Source organism: Adiantum capillus-veneris, chromosome 23, assembly GCF_014529385.1.
Source record: "Adiantum capillus-veneris isolate H3 chromosome 23, ASM1452938v2, whole genome shotgun sequence".
Taxonomy (NCBI): domain Eukaryota; kingdom Viridiplantae; phylum Streptophyta; class Polypodiopsida; order Polypodiales; family Pteridaceae; genus Adiantum; species Adiantum capillus-veneris.
The window spans coordinates 41,825,071-41,839,194 of NC_140953.1; the positions used below are offsets into that span (position 1 = coordinate 41,825,071).

General features: G+C 46.6%; 1 protein-coding gene across 1 annotated transcript in view; it reads right to left on the reverse strand.

Annotated features, from left to right (window-relative positions):
• LOC147427696 (zinc finger FYVE domain protein) overlaps positions 1 to 14,124 on the reverse strand; it is a 166,352-nt gene that overhangs the window by 132,128 nt on the left and 20,100 nt on the right. The window contains exons 4-8 of the mRNA XM_086497670.1: positions 5,011 to 5,217; positions 4,826 to 4,916; positions 4,374 to 4,451; positions 4,001 to 4,291; positions 3,707 to 3,904 (exon numbers count right to left, since the gene is read on the reverse strand). Coding sequence (XP_086353796.1) covers positions 3,707 to 3,904; positions 4,001 to 4,291; positions 4,374 to 4,451; positions 4,826 to 4,916; positions 5,011 to 5,217 — 865 coding nt within the window. The remainder of the gene's footprint in view (positions 1 to 3,706; positions 3,905 to 4,000; positions 4,292 to 4,373; positions 4,452 to 4,825; positions 4,917 to 5,010; positions 5,218 to 14,124) is intronic.

Here is a 14,124-nt window from a genome sequence, read left to right on the forward strand (position 1 = left end):
ATTGCCCATCTGTCTACGGGTGGAACGCGAGAACTGCAACCACGTGCCAATGTTCTCCCAGATTGCCGTCCAAAACAACTAGTAGACCGGGGATCTTTGTCCGAAACAATGGACTCAGACATGCCATATTTTCGAACAGTTTCGCCAAAGGATCGGGCTTAACTGTCTTCTTTATTGCAGAGCAGTGAGCCTGCTTACTGAATCTGTTGATGACCGTCCAAAGGCCATTATGCCCACTCGGTGTCTTCGGGAGATTACAGATGAAATCCATTGCAATACTTTCCCAGGGACGGGTGTAATGGGTAAAGGCTGTAGTAATTCTTGTGCCTTATTCCTGTCAAACTTGACCTTCTGGCATACGAAAACAACTGCGAACAAAGTCGTCAACATCCTTCTTGAGTCTCAGTCTAAAGCAAAATAACGCTCCACACCTTTCAAAGTGGTATCAATGTCACGATGACCCGTAAATGGTGGACAATGGCACTCAGTCAGAACCTTTTCCCTCAACGGCTCTGTAACACACAACATTGTTTTCTTCATCAAGTAGCCATGCCGTATGGAATATCCTGGCACTATCTCCCCGTTCTATATTCGAGTAAACACATCGGAAAAATCCGGATCGGTGGCGTACTCGTCAACCATATTCTCGAAGCTTCTATGGTGGATCACGGAAATAGCCAAGACGAGGGGCTTCCGACTCCCGAGACAAAGCATCTACCACTAAGTTTTTATGTCCCTGAACATGGACAATCTGAAAGTGAAACTGTGACAAGATGTTAGCCCACCGCATCTGCTTTTCCAAAAGTTAATTCTGCGACAAGAAGTAGAGTAGACTCTGATGATCAGTAAACACCGTGAAATCGGCTCCGAGTAGAAAATATCGCCACTGAGTAAGAGCATGGATTACTACCAATAGCTCTTTTTCATAAATCTCTGCCACCGATTCTAGCCTTGAAAACATTCTGCTTTCATAAGAATTCACATGGCCTTCTTGCATCAAGACCGCTTCTAGACTACGACCACAAGCATTACAATATACTTCGAATGGATTTTGCAGGTCTGGCAAAGCCAACATTGGTCCAATAGTCAATTTTTCCTTAAGTGTCTGAAAGTTAGTCACCTCTATCGGTCCCTACGAGAAAGGGACTCCTTTCTGAGTCAATAAGTGCAAAGGCGAAGCTATCTCTCAAACTTCCAAATGAACCGCCGGTAGTAAGAACACAAGCCAAAAAAGCTTCTAACTTCATGACCGTTCTTCAAGTCAGGCCAATCGCGGATAGTGTCACTTTTGGTCGGATCCATAAGTACCTTTTCTACTGAGAGAATGTGTCCCAAGAAATGTATCTCAGGCAAGAAAAACTCGCTCTTTTTCACATTTATAAGCAATTTATGCTTCCTCAGTGTCTGGAAAACCCACAAATGATCAGTACTCTCTAAAAATCCAAAAAGTCGTCCTAAAAGCTGTCTTGTGGACGTCTCTAGGAGCAATACAGATCTGAAGATAGTAACTCTTCATATCAATTCGGCAAGTAGAATTCTGAAGTCTGTCGAGTATATCATCGATATCTTAATGTGGAAGTCTGTTCTGGTTCATTGGTTCTTTATTTTGGCCTTGGCTAACTCTGTAAGGTGGCCGGTTCGGTGGTGTACTACAAGGAATCAATCATGTGATCTTCATGACATTAAGGAGGCAACTCGCTTTGTATGCCTTCAGAGAAACAGTCAGCCCCTATTGCAGAAAAATCTTGTCATTCTTTTTTGAGGTCAAACAATTCGACCTTCAATCATCATTCAGTTCTCTCAAGAAAATCGAGTAAAGAAACTGAATTTCATCAAGTATGTACCAACGATTTTAAAAAAATCGCTATTAATAGGAATCTTGAGCGATTCCACAGCAAGGACAGTATGCGCAAGACGATGATGAGCAGTGATGCTGGTAGCAAGACGACGGGCAATGAGCAGACACAGACGCGAAGCCAAGCAAGACCATGAGCAAGCAATGGTAGAGTAGGGCCGGTGACCGCAGCCGTTGAGCTAAGAAGGCTTTTTTTGTATTTCTGAACTGTCTTAGTTCAGACACCACAATGGCTTGGGCGGGATGGTTAGTGCGATAGACTCTTTGAGATGGCACACGTTACGTGCTCGACTCCCTGCACTCGATTGGAGTTTTACTCTAGCTTCGAAAAGAATGAGGCACATGAGGCATCTGCGAAGATTCCAGGCAATAAAATTACAAGCGAACCAGTATGCGAATAGCAGAAGAAGAAAAGTATGCGAATAGCAGAATATACATGACCTATTATATTCAACAAGTACAATCTCTTTGCCCTTCATTTATCAAAGTCGCTTTCTTAGCCCGATAGTCAACCACGGCGTTGTTCTTGACACTTGTGGTACCAAGGGATTCCTCGAAGGACATCACACCCTTCCAAAGTTTGTTATTCAGACTCAATCTAGCAAGGAGTTCAACCTGGATCGCCCCATTCATTATGCAAGGCGCCTGCTCACTAAAGCTGAGCGCAACTACAACACAACAGAGAGGAAAGGTTTGGCTATTGTTTATGCTGTGCAAAACTTCCGGCATTATTTATTAGGGGTTCACTTTACCATTATTACTGATCATCATGCTTTGTGTTATCTATTGAACAAGCCACAAGTTGCATGCCGGGTTTAGCCCAGAGTTTGATTTCCAAATGGTCCTTCATCCCGGCAAGCGTCACGTCACGGCCGAACACCTCTCTCGCATACAAACATGTGAAGAAGCTGCAGGTGTTGATTATGACTTCCCAAATCGCAGTCTCTTTAAGTGGACACAACCCCGAAATGGCATGGCGATGTGCTCTATTTGCTGTCCATTGGCTTGTACCCAGAGAATGCATCTCCCTTGGAGGTCAGCTCTGCAATTCTAGTCCAGCTCTGCAATTCTAGTCCAGATGGGGTGTTGCGTCATGGCTCCCCTCATGAAATCGAGCATATTTTAGAAGATGCTCACAGTGGTCCAACTGGAGGTCATCACCCTGGTCGCATTGGTGCCATGGAGGGCGTTTGGAAGTAGAGGGGCCCTCAAACTGGCATAGTAAGTAGAGAAAGTGGACAACCTACAAGCTAGCCCTCAATCTGACAAAGCTTGCAGAAAAGGAGGACACTTGGGAGTCCATGCATAGCAGGTGGTGGTACAAGCAAGTCAACTGGAGTCCATGCAAGTTGGTGTAGTCCATGCATGGTAGGTACACGTCAATGCAAGTCAATTGGAATCCATGCATGGCACGTGGCAATCCGTGCAAGGCAACCGGAATGCATGCATGCCAAGTGCCAATTCCAACATAGCAAGTACCAAGCAACCCTAGTTAGGGGCAGTTCAAGCATAACAAGTAGCAAGCGACCCTAGTGAGGGGCAGTTCAAGGATGGCAAGAGCCACACAACCCTATTAAGGGGCAGTTCAACCACCTGGATGGCTCCTATTGCCAGTTTTTACACCTCACTGAAAATTGGTGAACTCTCTCTTTGCATGGATTGTTGCCTTTTTGATGTATGCTTGAACAATGAGATATGTTTCTTTTGAAATTTCAAAATATAAAAACGAAAAAGACAAAAATCAAAGAGAAGGAGGATGTGCACACAACTCATGTATGTGCACCATCATAGACTAAGTATTAGCAAAACCTTAGTTTATTAGAAAAAAAGAGTGGAAATAGGAAAGCGTGCCTCAGAAGCCACTTGTAGCTGTTTCCACATGAGCAATGTCTCCAGGATGAGCTGCGGATGCTGATGTAAAGCAGCACACCTCTGCTGCCATGGTAATGGCAAAGCCCCTACCATCTGGAGACCCAAAGACAACTTGTGCAATCCAAGAAGTTCTTCATTGGAGAGAACTCCGACCCGCTTTTTCAAGAAGAAATGCACCTGAAAGAAAACATTGTAGGCTCCTAGGGTAAGCAGTCATCACTTACCTAAGAAAGATCATTAGTGCATACACCATTCAACAGATCAAAATGTTACCAGAAGCTGTTTTGCTTGCAAAGAAGGTAATTGCTCTATCGCAGCCATTGCCACCGGAAGAGCATCTTCTGGAACATTTAATGAACAAAGAAACCTCAAAGCTTCTGCAGGACCACCTCCATTAACTGGGTCTGAGGTTAATAATTTCACAAGCTGGCGACCTTGCAGCTCTCGACGGAGATCATCTCTGAGCTCGTATCGCTCTGCCACCTCCAGCGCTGCGGACACCACTCCTCTACCAGCAAGGCGAAGAGCTAATTCCTCTGGATCCCTTTGACAAAGGCTTTCTACCTTCGCGGGAAAATGAATATTATCATTCCATTAACACATACAAGTAACTAACCCTTGCCCCAAAAAGTTCAACAATATTTACCTCCTGCCAATTTGTAAACCTTCCATCGGCCCGCAAGATCCGACTATATAGCTGCAAGGATTGCTTCAACTGCAGTACCTGATTTTATGAAGGAAGCCAGAATAAGACGGAAGCAGTGATTTAAAGTGTATATTGAATGCGTTCCATGAAGAATTTCCCATCCCATCACTAATCTCAAACCTGTATGACATCCCCTCACCCCCCGCGTATTTATAACGGGTACCCGCCTTTCTGTAGCGGATCGTGCACCCAAGCATCTTAGGCCTAGTCTCTCTGTATCTTTTGCTATTTAAAGTTAGAAGATTTTTAAGTCTTTATGGCATCTTGAAGGGATTTCAATCATATTCTCTATTTTTTCTAACCTCCTTCATGCAAGTAAATGAGCCATGCCAATTATGAGAGCGTCAAAACTGTTTCAACCAGAACCTTGCGGCGGAGACACAAATAGTCACCTCATCATGCAATAAATCTTTGTCAGTCAAATGACAACTGCACATTGTTAGAACATCGATAGCTGACTCAAGATCCCAACTGCGGAAATGCCTGATGAAATCAAATAAAAGCACCTCAGTAGCAAAATGAGAGTTGACTGAATATACCACTGGTTGCTGCTACGAAAGAAATTTGTTTGGCTTACTTCACAGCAAGGGAGGCAGCAAGCTTTTTATCTCTGAGTCGAATGCAGTATTGCCATGTCATATTATTGCTCTGCCAATGCGCCGTACGAGCAGCACCACCATCATTTTTTTCAATAAGCAACTGTAAGAGGTAATCAGGAGCTCCACCACGGAGATATCGATCAGCTAATGCCAAAGCATCTACCATTTTTCCTTCGTCCAATAGCCTGCATAGGTTTTTGTAGAGATTTAAGTCCTTAGAGAACAACTTCATAACTCACTCAAGACTCTTTGCATGTAAGCAGTGCTTAAATGGTCAAGGTCTTAATACTAAAGAGCTGTTGCAAGTCAGAGAAACCCATAGTAATATTCAGTGAGGATCTTTGGTTGGTAATGACAAAACAAATGAATGAAGTCCATCACAGATGTGTTTGAACTCATAGAGCAAGGGTGAAGCACCATTGCATAAAGCTAAGAAACATTCACCTCACAAGACATAAGAAAGCTGCAGCGAAGAAGTGACCAAGCTGTATGAGAAATTTTGAGGGAGGATTGAAAACATACAGTCTAACAAATCATCGAATCTCGAGAGCAGCTCATCGATCAAGGGAAGATCCCCACCATACAAACAAGGCAAGGGGTTTTGCTGCATAGGACTCACTGTTCTGATTAGTACATTTCCTTTAGTCAGGGCCTTTCTTTCCACAATGATTACAGTGTTGCTAAGCTGCTCGGCATCGGTCTTTAAGCTCCCTTGTCCAGCCTTCAGCATCTCTTTGACATTTCATCCTACCAAAGCCACCATGCTAGACATCTCTTGCACCGGAGTACCTGCAAGTTCCACGCCTGCACTCCTGCTCGAAGAAAGTACTATGCTATTGCGTCGATGTAAAGGCCAAACAGAGTCGGTGAGAGTGGACCACCTTATATCTCTGATATATCAGCGATGTACGTCAGTGAAAGTGGGAAACCTTATATCTCTGAATATCATATAATGGCACACCAGGTGTATGTAAGCACTTGAACAGTCTATTGCATGGGACTTAGTCAAAGGCTCTGCAAAAATCCGCAAAGAGGCATTGCAGTCCCCTCTTCCGAGCCTTTTGTCTAATCAATCAAGTAAAGATATGGTTGTTGGTAGAGAAGGCTCATCTGAAACCGGTCGCCCTTGCTCTTTTCAATCAAGTAAAGATGTGGTTGATGGTAGAGAAGGCTCGTCTGAAACTGGCCTATATAGTGGCTCGTAGGCCCTTTCTCTTTTCATATAAGCTCAAGTCTACCTCCATCACTGCTCTGTAGAGTTTAGCCAATGTGTGGCCAATAGAGATACTCCAGTAGTTGCCTACATCAAGAGGATCCCCTAGACTTGTGGATAGTCCACTCTAATTTGTTATCCCTCGACAGCACTTTCTCAACAAGCTGCTCCCTTCCTTCGTTTTCCAGCACTTTAGTCACAGAGGAGTGCATTGATGATTGTGGCACCAATTGCCCAGGGCGAACCCTACTTGCCGCCACTATGTCCTTCTGTAGTCTTGCTTCTGCCGTACACCATGCATTTGCAATATGCGTTTGGATGGTGCTCTTGCAGAGGAACAAAGCCGCCATGAGCCTGTTGGTTTGCCACACACAAGAGGTCTATGTAGATAGTGTATGCTGCCTCTCACAACCTTGATGACTTCGCAAAACTGGGCATTGGTAGAGCATTTAGAGAAGCCCATGCGAGAGAAAGAAACAGCAGCAACGTGTAGTCGATGTGACCCCGCAACAAAGGGCCCAAACCTCACTATGGGGGCACCTAATATCCACCGCAAATCACGGCTTCAAAATGTGGCGAGGTGTACATATAAGATGATGTGGCATATTTTAAGCTCAAGAAGCTTTATCTGGGCACCACTTTCAAAGCAGTTGACTTTCAATCGTGGCCATCTCGATCTCCGTAGCTCCAATGCTCGATCGATGAGAGTGCCGGTAGTGGTCGAATGAGTGTGGGCCGAGCTCTACAGTGATGGCTGCTCCATATCTAGTGAAAAGAAATCTGTAATTTGTCTTTGGGACTGTGAATCTCTACAGCCTTTTGGATACTGATGTATATGTATATGATGCCTCGATTGTCAGAGAGCTCCATTGTATCAGGTCACCCTTTGTATTCCCTTAGTATCAGCTTTCACCCCACCCCTACCCACTATTTTCTTTTTAGTTCTTTGTACTTTTTGTACCCAGACCTCGTATTAGATTCACCACATGTTACCTTTTGGTCTCATAGGTCATTTTGGCCTTTTCAAGACATTAATATTACATTTCATTTTCTATCTCTCCCCAGTAAAGTGTCTATATCTGTGTAACTCAAGTAGATATAGCCCAAGAGAGAAATGAAATGAAATGTATTAACGTCTTTAAAAGGCCAAAGTGACCTATGAGACTAGAAAGTTACAATGTGGGGGATCTGATACAAAGTCAGAGAAACAAAAGTAACAAAATGACAAAATAAAAATACTATGCTACGGAATCCTAAACTGCTAGGTGTAAACTAAGCAACTAGTTGGGATAGCTGAATCACAAGAGAGATCCAACATCGGTCGCTGGCAGATCTCATCAATCTCCTCGATGGTCAATAGTCTGACAGCGCGTCATGCATCTCGGACCAAAGTGATCCGGATCCTCTGATCCTCGTACCGCATGACTCTGGAGAGTGGTCCAAATCCCTCTCTAAACAAGCAATGGAAGTGGCCTCGTATCTCTTAGTAGACGGGGCAATGGCATGTCTAGTGCAACTCTGTCTCAGGCTCCATGTAACACATGGGGCATGTCCTAGTCTCTGTTGGTACTCTGTTGTATCTCCCAATCTCGATCAGTAGCTGGTGTGAAAATGTACGTATCTGGCAAATAGCACATCGTATCACATGAGACAAGTGGGTGTCCATGTATCTATCCTTAAGCGGGAGAAGATGCTCTCTATAGAAAGCCATCTTCGTGCCCAGCTCCTATACTGGCTGTATCCATGTCCTCCTGGTGTCTAGCTGAGTCAAGTCCTGGCGGATGAGCCTAGTGATCTTGGACTGTGTAAGAGTCGGAGAGGGTGCATCCAATGAGTACTAGAAGGGGGGCAATCTATCTCTGTTGAACCCATGAGCCTAAAACCATGATGTCATCTCCCCAAACCAGTATGTTGTATCTCCCTGCATGGCTAACTATCGAGAGGACTCATGTGTAAGGCAGGCATATCTGTCTCTGGGATGTTCCCACATGCGCTGTATGAAGGAGACAGATCTGGTGAGTGCCTCAACCACTAGTGGGGTGGCAGCTAGCTCTGCTCGGATAATGGCACGTGGTACTGAAGCCTTGGCTCTAACGAGCCGCGAGATCATAGAGACTAGAGGCTTCTCCATGTCTCCCCATCCATCAATGCGACCGTCCTCCCGTGATGATCCAATGAAGGTCCCCATATCTCAGCTCCATAGAGCAATGCAAAAGCCACCAAAGTGTCAACGAGCCAGAGCTTCGTCCGAGGTTCCTGAAACTGAACCTGTGAACACATCCTCTCTTGTCTACCCAATGCTGCATGGGCTCTGGTCAATCTAGTCTCTGCTGCTCTCCTCTGTGAAAATGCTGGTCCACTAAAAACCACTCCAAGGGAAGTGTAGGCATCTGTATACTCCACTATCTCCTGGCCGTATGTGAATGCGGGTGCTAACCTCCTGATCCACTGTGGGGTGATATTAAATACCGTGACTTTGGTTTTACCAAGGTTAACAGACAAACCACTTTCATGGGAAAACCTATGCAAAGCATCCAAGTGACCTTGCATCCCCTCTGGAGAGTCAGAGATCAACACAATATCATCAGCATATAACAATATTGGAATCCATGTCCTTGCCACCTGTGCACCTCTATCACCATCTCTCTCAATGTAGTCAAAAACTTCATCCACATACATACCAAATAGAGTAGGAGAAAGCGGGCAGCCCTACTTCACCCCAATAGTGAAGTAAACCGGCGTAGATAGACCCTCCGAGGTGCGTACATGCCCCACTACTGACCTGTATAATACCATGACCCCCCAAATGAGCTCTGTGGGTATTCCTATCTCCTGTAAACTGCACATCACTCTAGCTCTGGGTACTGTGTCAAATGCTTTGCGGAACTCCACAAAGAGAGAAAAATGAAATGAAATGAAATGTTATATTAACCTCTTCAAAAGGCCAAAATGACCTATGAGACCAGAGCGTTACAATGTGGTCAATCTGATACAAAGTCAACAAAACAAAATGAAATGACAAAATGATAAACTGATAAATAAAAGTAATATGGGATCCTAAACTGGTAGGCGTGAACTAAGCAGCTAGCTGGAGGTAGCTAAATCACAAGTCACAGGAGATCCAGCATCGGTCGCTGGCAGATCTCATCAATCTCCTCCATGGACAGCAATTTGACCGAGCGTCGTGCATGTTGGGCCAAAGTGGTCCGAATCCTTTGATGTGGCCTCCGTTGATGTTGTGTAGTCCTCCGTAGTCGTGGGTGTCTCGATCTCCCTAAGTCAGTCGCTCGATCGATCAATGTACTCCGATGTGAGGCGACAAGATATGTTGTGGTAGGAGCTCCTCTCGGTGTCCAGTGTCTGCTCTAAAGTAGTCTATGATGTGTCTCTGAGACTTGCTAGCCTCTCCTCTCATCAGGCTCTCTCTATGTCTGCACAGCTCGAGCAAAAACAAACCCAGGCATCTCTGATCCTCGTACCTTATGCAACTGGACAGTGGTCAAGTGATCCGAATCCTCTAATGTAGCCTCAGCCGATGCTGTGTAGTCCTCCGCAGCTGTGGGCATCTGGATCTCCCCAACTCGATCGCTCGATCGCTCAGTGTGCCTATGGTGTGAGGCGACGAGCTCTGCTGTGGTAATAGCTCCTCCGGGTGTCCAGTGGCAGCTCTAAAGAAGACTGTGATCTGTCTCTAAGACTCGCTAGCCTCTCCTGTCGCTACACCTTCACGCGGGAAGCGGCCTCGTATCTCGTAGTAGACGGGGCAGTGGCATGTGTAGTGCAAATCTGTCTCTCGCTCTAGGTATTGTGTCAAATGCTTTGCGAAAATCCACAAAGCTACAATAGATCCGTCTCCCATGCGACCTGCCCTCCTCAATGATGGCTCTGAGTGTCAAGATATGGTCAAGAGTAGAAAAACCCCTCCTGAAACCTGCCTGCTCGGCTGCACGTATCCCCTCCCTCTCTACCCATCTACTCAACTGCTGCTCCAGAATAGATGCGTACAACCGTGCCAATGTGTGCCAATCATGATAGTGCGATAATTCCCAGGCTTAATAAGGTCTCCCGACTTGAAGATAGGTACAATAGTAGATAGGCTCCAAGTATCAGGCAAGCCCTCACACATGGAACGGTTACACATAACTGCTAGAAGCTCTGCTAGTAGATCTCTGGCATGCGTGAAATGCTCAGCCACTAAGCCATCACGATCATATGCTCTCCCAGTCCTCATCCTGTCAATGGCCTTCCTCACCATCTCAGCGGTAAAAAAAGCACATGTGTGTGAGCATGGATAGGGGGGGTCGGGAAGGGGGGGGTTGCTCAAGAACTGTGTACAGAGATGAGATGATGCGTAATAGCCCCATGCCTCTATAGATGTGATGGGGGGGGGGGGGGGGGGGGGGGGGGGGGGGGGGGGGGGGGGGCTCCTCACGTGAGTCCTGACTCAAGAATAGCTGGTATACATTCTACTCTAGGTGAGCAAAAAATGCCCTCTTCTTCCGCCGCACTAGGCGTCGGAAGTCAATATGTGACTGCCTATGAGTGATGTCCCCCAAAAGCACCTCTCTCTGAAGTCTAGCTCTAGTGTCCCAGCATTCCTCATCATACCAACTGTTCTGGGGCATGCTCCCTGAACGGCGTCTCTGCTCAGGCTGGGTGTGTGGGTATGCCGCTGTTGCTGCATCATGTAGTGTCTGTGTCAATATAGTAGTAAGCTCCTCCAAAGGTCGGCCTAGTTCCTGTGTGCACAGGCGTCCGTAGATCCCATCTATGTATACAGAGTCCGTCTCCCGCCTGAAGGTGTAGCGAGTAGGGGCTGCTACCCGTGGCCTGTGTGCTACACTAAACTGAAAAGAGATGGTCAACAACACAAGAGCATGATCCACTGCCACACCAACACAGGTCTGGGTCCAACCGTGAGATCCTAGATACTAGAGATGAGGCGAGGCTGTGCCATGACATAAGCCACTGTGCTGGCTCCATGTCTGTGTGGAAAGCATGTAAAACCCCCCGCGGCGGGAAATCTCTGTAGGCCATTCAAGATGGCCAATCCATGTGCAGTCCCCATGTCTATCAAGTATCGTCCATACTCAGTATGTTCCCCATCCTGTGATAGTCTGGATAGGCCCGTCTCTGCAACATCCAGCTCTCTCAGCATCTCCTATGAAGTATCATAAAATACCGTCTGATGATGGGCAGTCCTAGCATTGAAATCCCCTAGAATGATGATGTCACCATCTCTAGAGAACTCCTATATGTCATTATCCAAAATAGAAAAGGGGGACTGTTTTCTAAGTGGTGCATAAACTGACGTACTCGGGGGAAAGTAGCAAATAGCAATGTAAAGATATCTGCTTGTCCCTGCTCTCAGTCTCACTCACATGTACCTAGCTTGCTCATCCCTGAGTGCTATATGTATCAGTGGCTGCAACTCCTCCCTGAATAACACTGTCACTCCTCCTGAGCCCCTGTAGCAGGCTACAGTGTCACTTTCACAGGACACAGTTACAGTTAGTACAGTTGGTCTGGTCTGTTCACACTGGACGGACACTTGGGCAGTGACACGTGGCAGGGATACGGAGGGTGGCCTAGTGGACATGTGGCCAGGTCACACTTAGCTGGCTGACATTTATGGGCCGTTGGTGGCTCTTTATGATTGTATCTATGAGTAGTAGCCGTTGGGTCATTATCATTATCTTATCTTGTACGTAGTCGTCTAGAGAGAGTCTTACACAGAGCACATTAGCACCATCCCTGCACATCTGAGCCTAGACAACCCCATTGTACCTGTGAGTCCTGGGCTGGAGCTGTGAGTGTTGCCACGCCAGAGTCTGTACACGGTTCTTTGAGCTAGTCGAGCCCACATGTCCTGGTCCACTGTTGTGTCTCTGTTGTTATCCATTGTTTCTGTGTTTCATTCTGTTTGAGAGAGTTTCCATTTGTTTGAATGAGATTGTCTCGCACATTGCACTGAGGGGCACCCACACTGTAGAGATCACGGCATATTATCCGCGCTACAGGTGCTCTCATTTTGGCGATCACGGTGGGACCTCAACTGAAATCTCACTCTGTGAGGTGCAAATCTTGAAGCTGGTTAGGTTGATCTAGCTTCGCCTGCCTTCTTCGCCGACCTTGCCTTGCAATGTTCCCCTCTCACCTGGTCCATTAGTCCTTGGTCTAGACCTTTCTCGCCCTGGTCCAACTTATCCTCGTCCCTGGTCTAGATCTCCTCGACCCTAGTATAGTCCTCCTCGTCCCTGGTCTAGACCTCCTCGACCCTGGTCTAGCCTTCCTCGTCCCTGGTCTCGTCCTTGGTCCAGCCGAGTCTAGTCATTCACCTGGTTGGTTTGGTGGAGTCTAGACCTGTCACAAGTTTCTTGCCCAAACTTGGTTGGACTGGTGGTCACTGCATGACACATACAAGGAGGTCAGTTGAGCGTCAAAGCCCACTATTGAGCCCTCTGAAGTACTATCACAGAAGACAACCTTTGACACCTTGTAGAAATCCTTCAACCTCATCACCTATACCTCCACATATCACATCACCCATTCCTTCATCAGGTTCCCCATCGTCGCGATCACCTTCTGCAGAAAAGCTCTCTTATTCTGCTACAGCAAGCTATTGTGCAACAGACTCAGCAAGGAATCATGGAGCCACTAGCTAGAGTTTTGGCCAAGGTGAACATCAAGTTCCCTACCTTCAAAGGGCTTTCTGCAGAAGATGCTGACGACCATGCAAGAAGATTTGTATCTCTCTATAGGGGACGTGGGCTGAACAGAGAAGATGCTTACTTGGTACTATTTCCATCCACCCTGGATGGCCTAGCAGATAAATGGTACAGCCAATTTGCAGAGAACCATTTTGCAACTTGGGCAGCCTTACGACAACAGTTCTGTGCAGCTTTCAGGCCGAGTGACTACCAGGAGAAGGTGTTGGATGCGTTGGCCAACATGGTGCTCAAGCCTAAGGAGACTTTTGCGGAGCTTATGACTAAAACGAAGTCACTGGTGGCCAAGCTTCCCCAACAACCCGGTGAATTCATGGTTCAAAAGTGGGTGGAGAAGGCGCTTCCCAAAACTTCTCAGCAAAAACTCCGAGAGAGTCTCCAACCCGACGCCACTCTCGACGAGTTCATCGTAGCTGCTACTAGAATAGAGGGGGCTAGGAAGCTCTTCAACAACTCTCCTCAAATAGATACTCCCTCTGTGTTCTCGGAAGGTAGTCCTACTGATCCTTTAACTTCTTTACGCAGGGAACTGGAAGCCCTAAAGCTACAACGAGCTCTTCAAGAGGAGAGGTCCTTCTCTCTTAGACAAGAGAAGCCTACACATAATGAGGCATTGGAACAGATTAAGCGCGAGTTAGAAGAACTCAAGTGTCAGCAAGAGACTAAGGCTATGGTTTGGTGTAGCTCATGCCGCTCTCCAGGGCACCCCCCACAGGAATGCCCCCTTCGGCTTTACTGCCACTTCTGTGAAAAATCTGGACATGAGGATAAGGATTGTTACTACCTCAAGGGATTGCGACAAATACAACAAAATCTTGGTCCTTCTCTCCAACAAGGGCTAGCACCTGCATCCAACATGGTCTCACCCTACCGCCATCAAAACCAGTTGCCTCCTCTGCTGACAACACCCCCTATGCAGCAAGGTATGCACAACAACTTTACACCCCACAACTTTTATCATGCCAGTACTCCCTCAGTTCACCAAAGTTTCTACACCTCAGCCTCCAACTCCATGCAGCAACCACCTCATCCCCCGTTTCGTCCTTCCAATCGGCCCATACTCTGCTACAGATGCGGAGAATATGGGCATTATCAGAGCAAGTGTCCTTTACCCGAGGGGTCCCCTCCTTGTCGTCATTGCCCTGATTCGA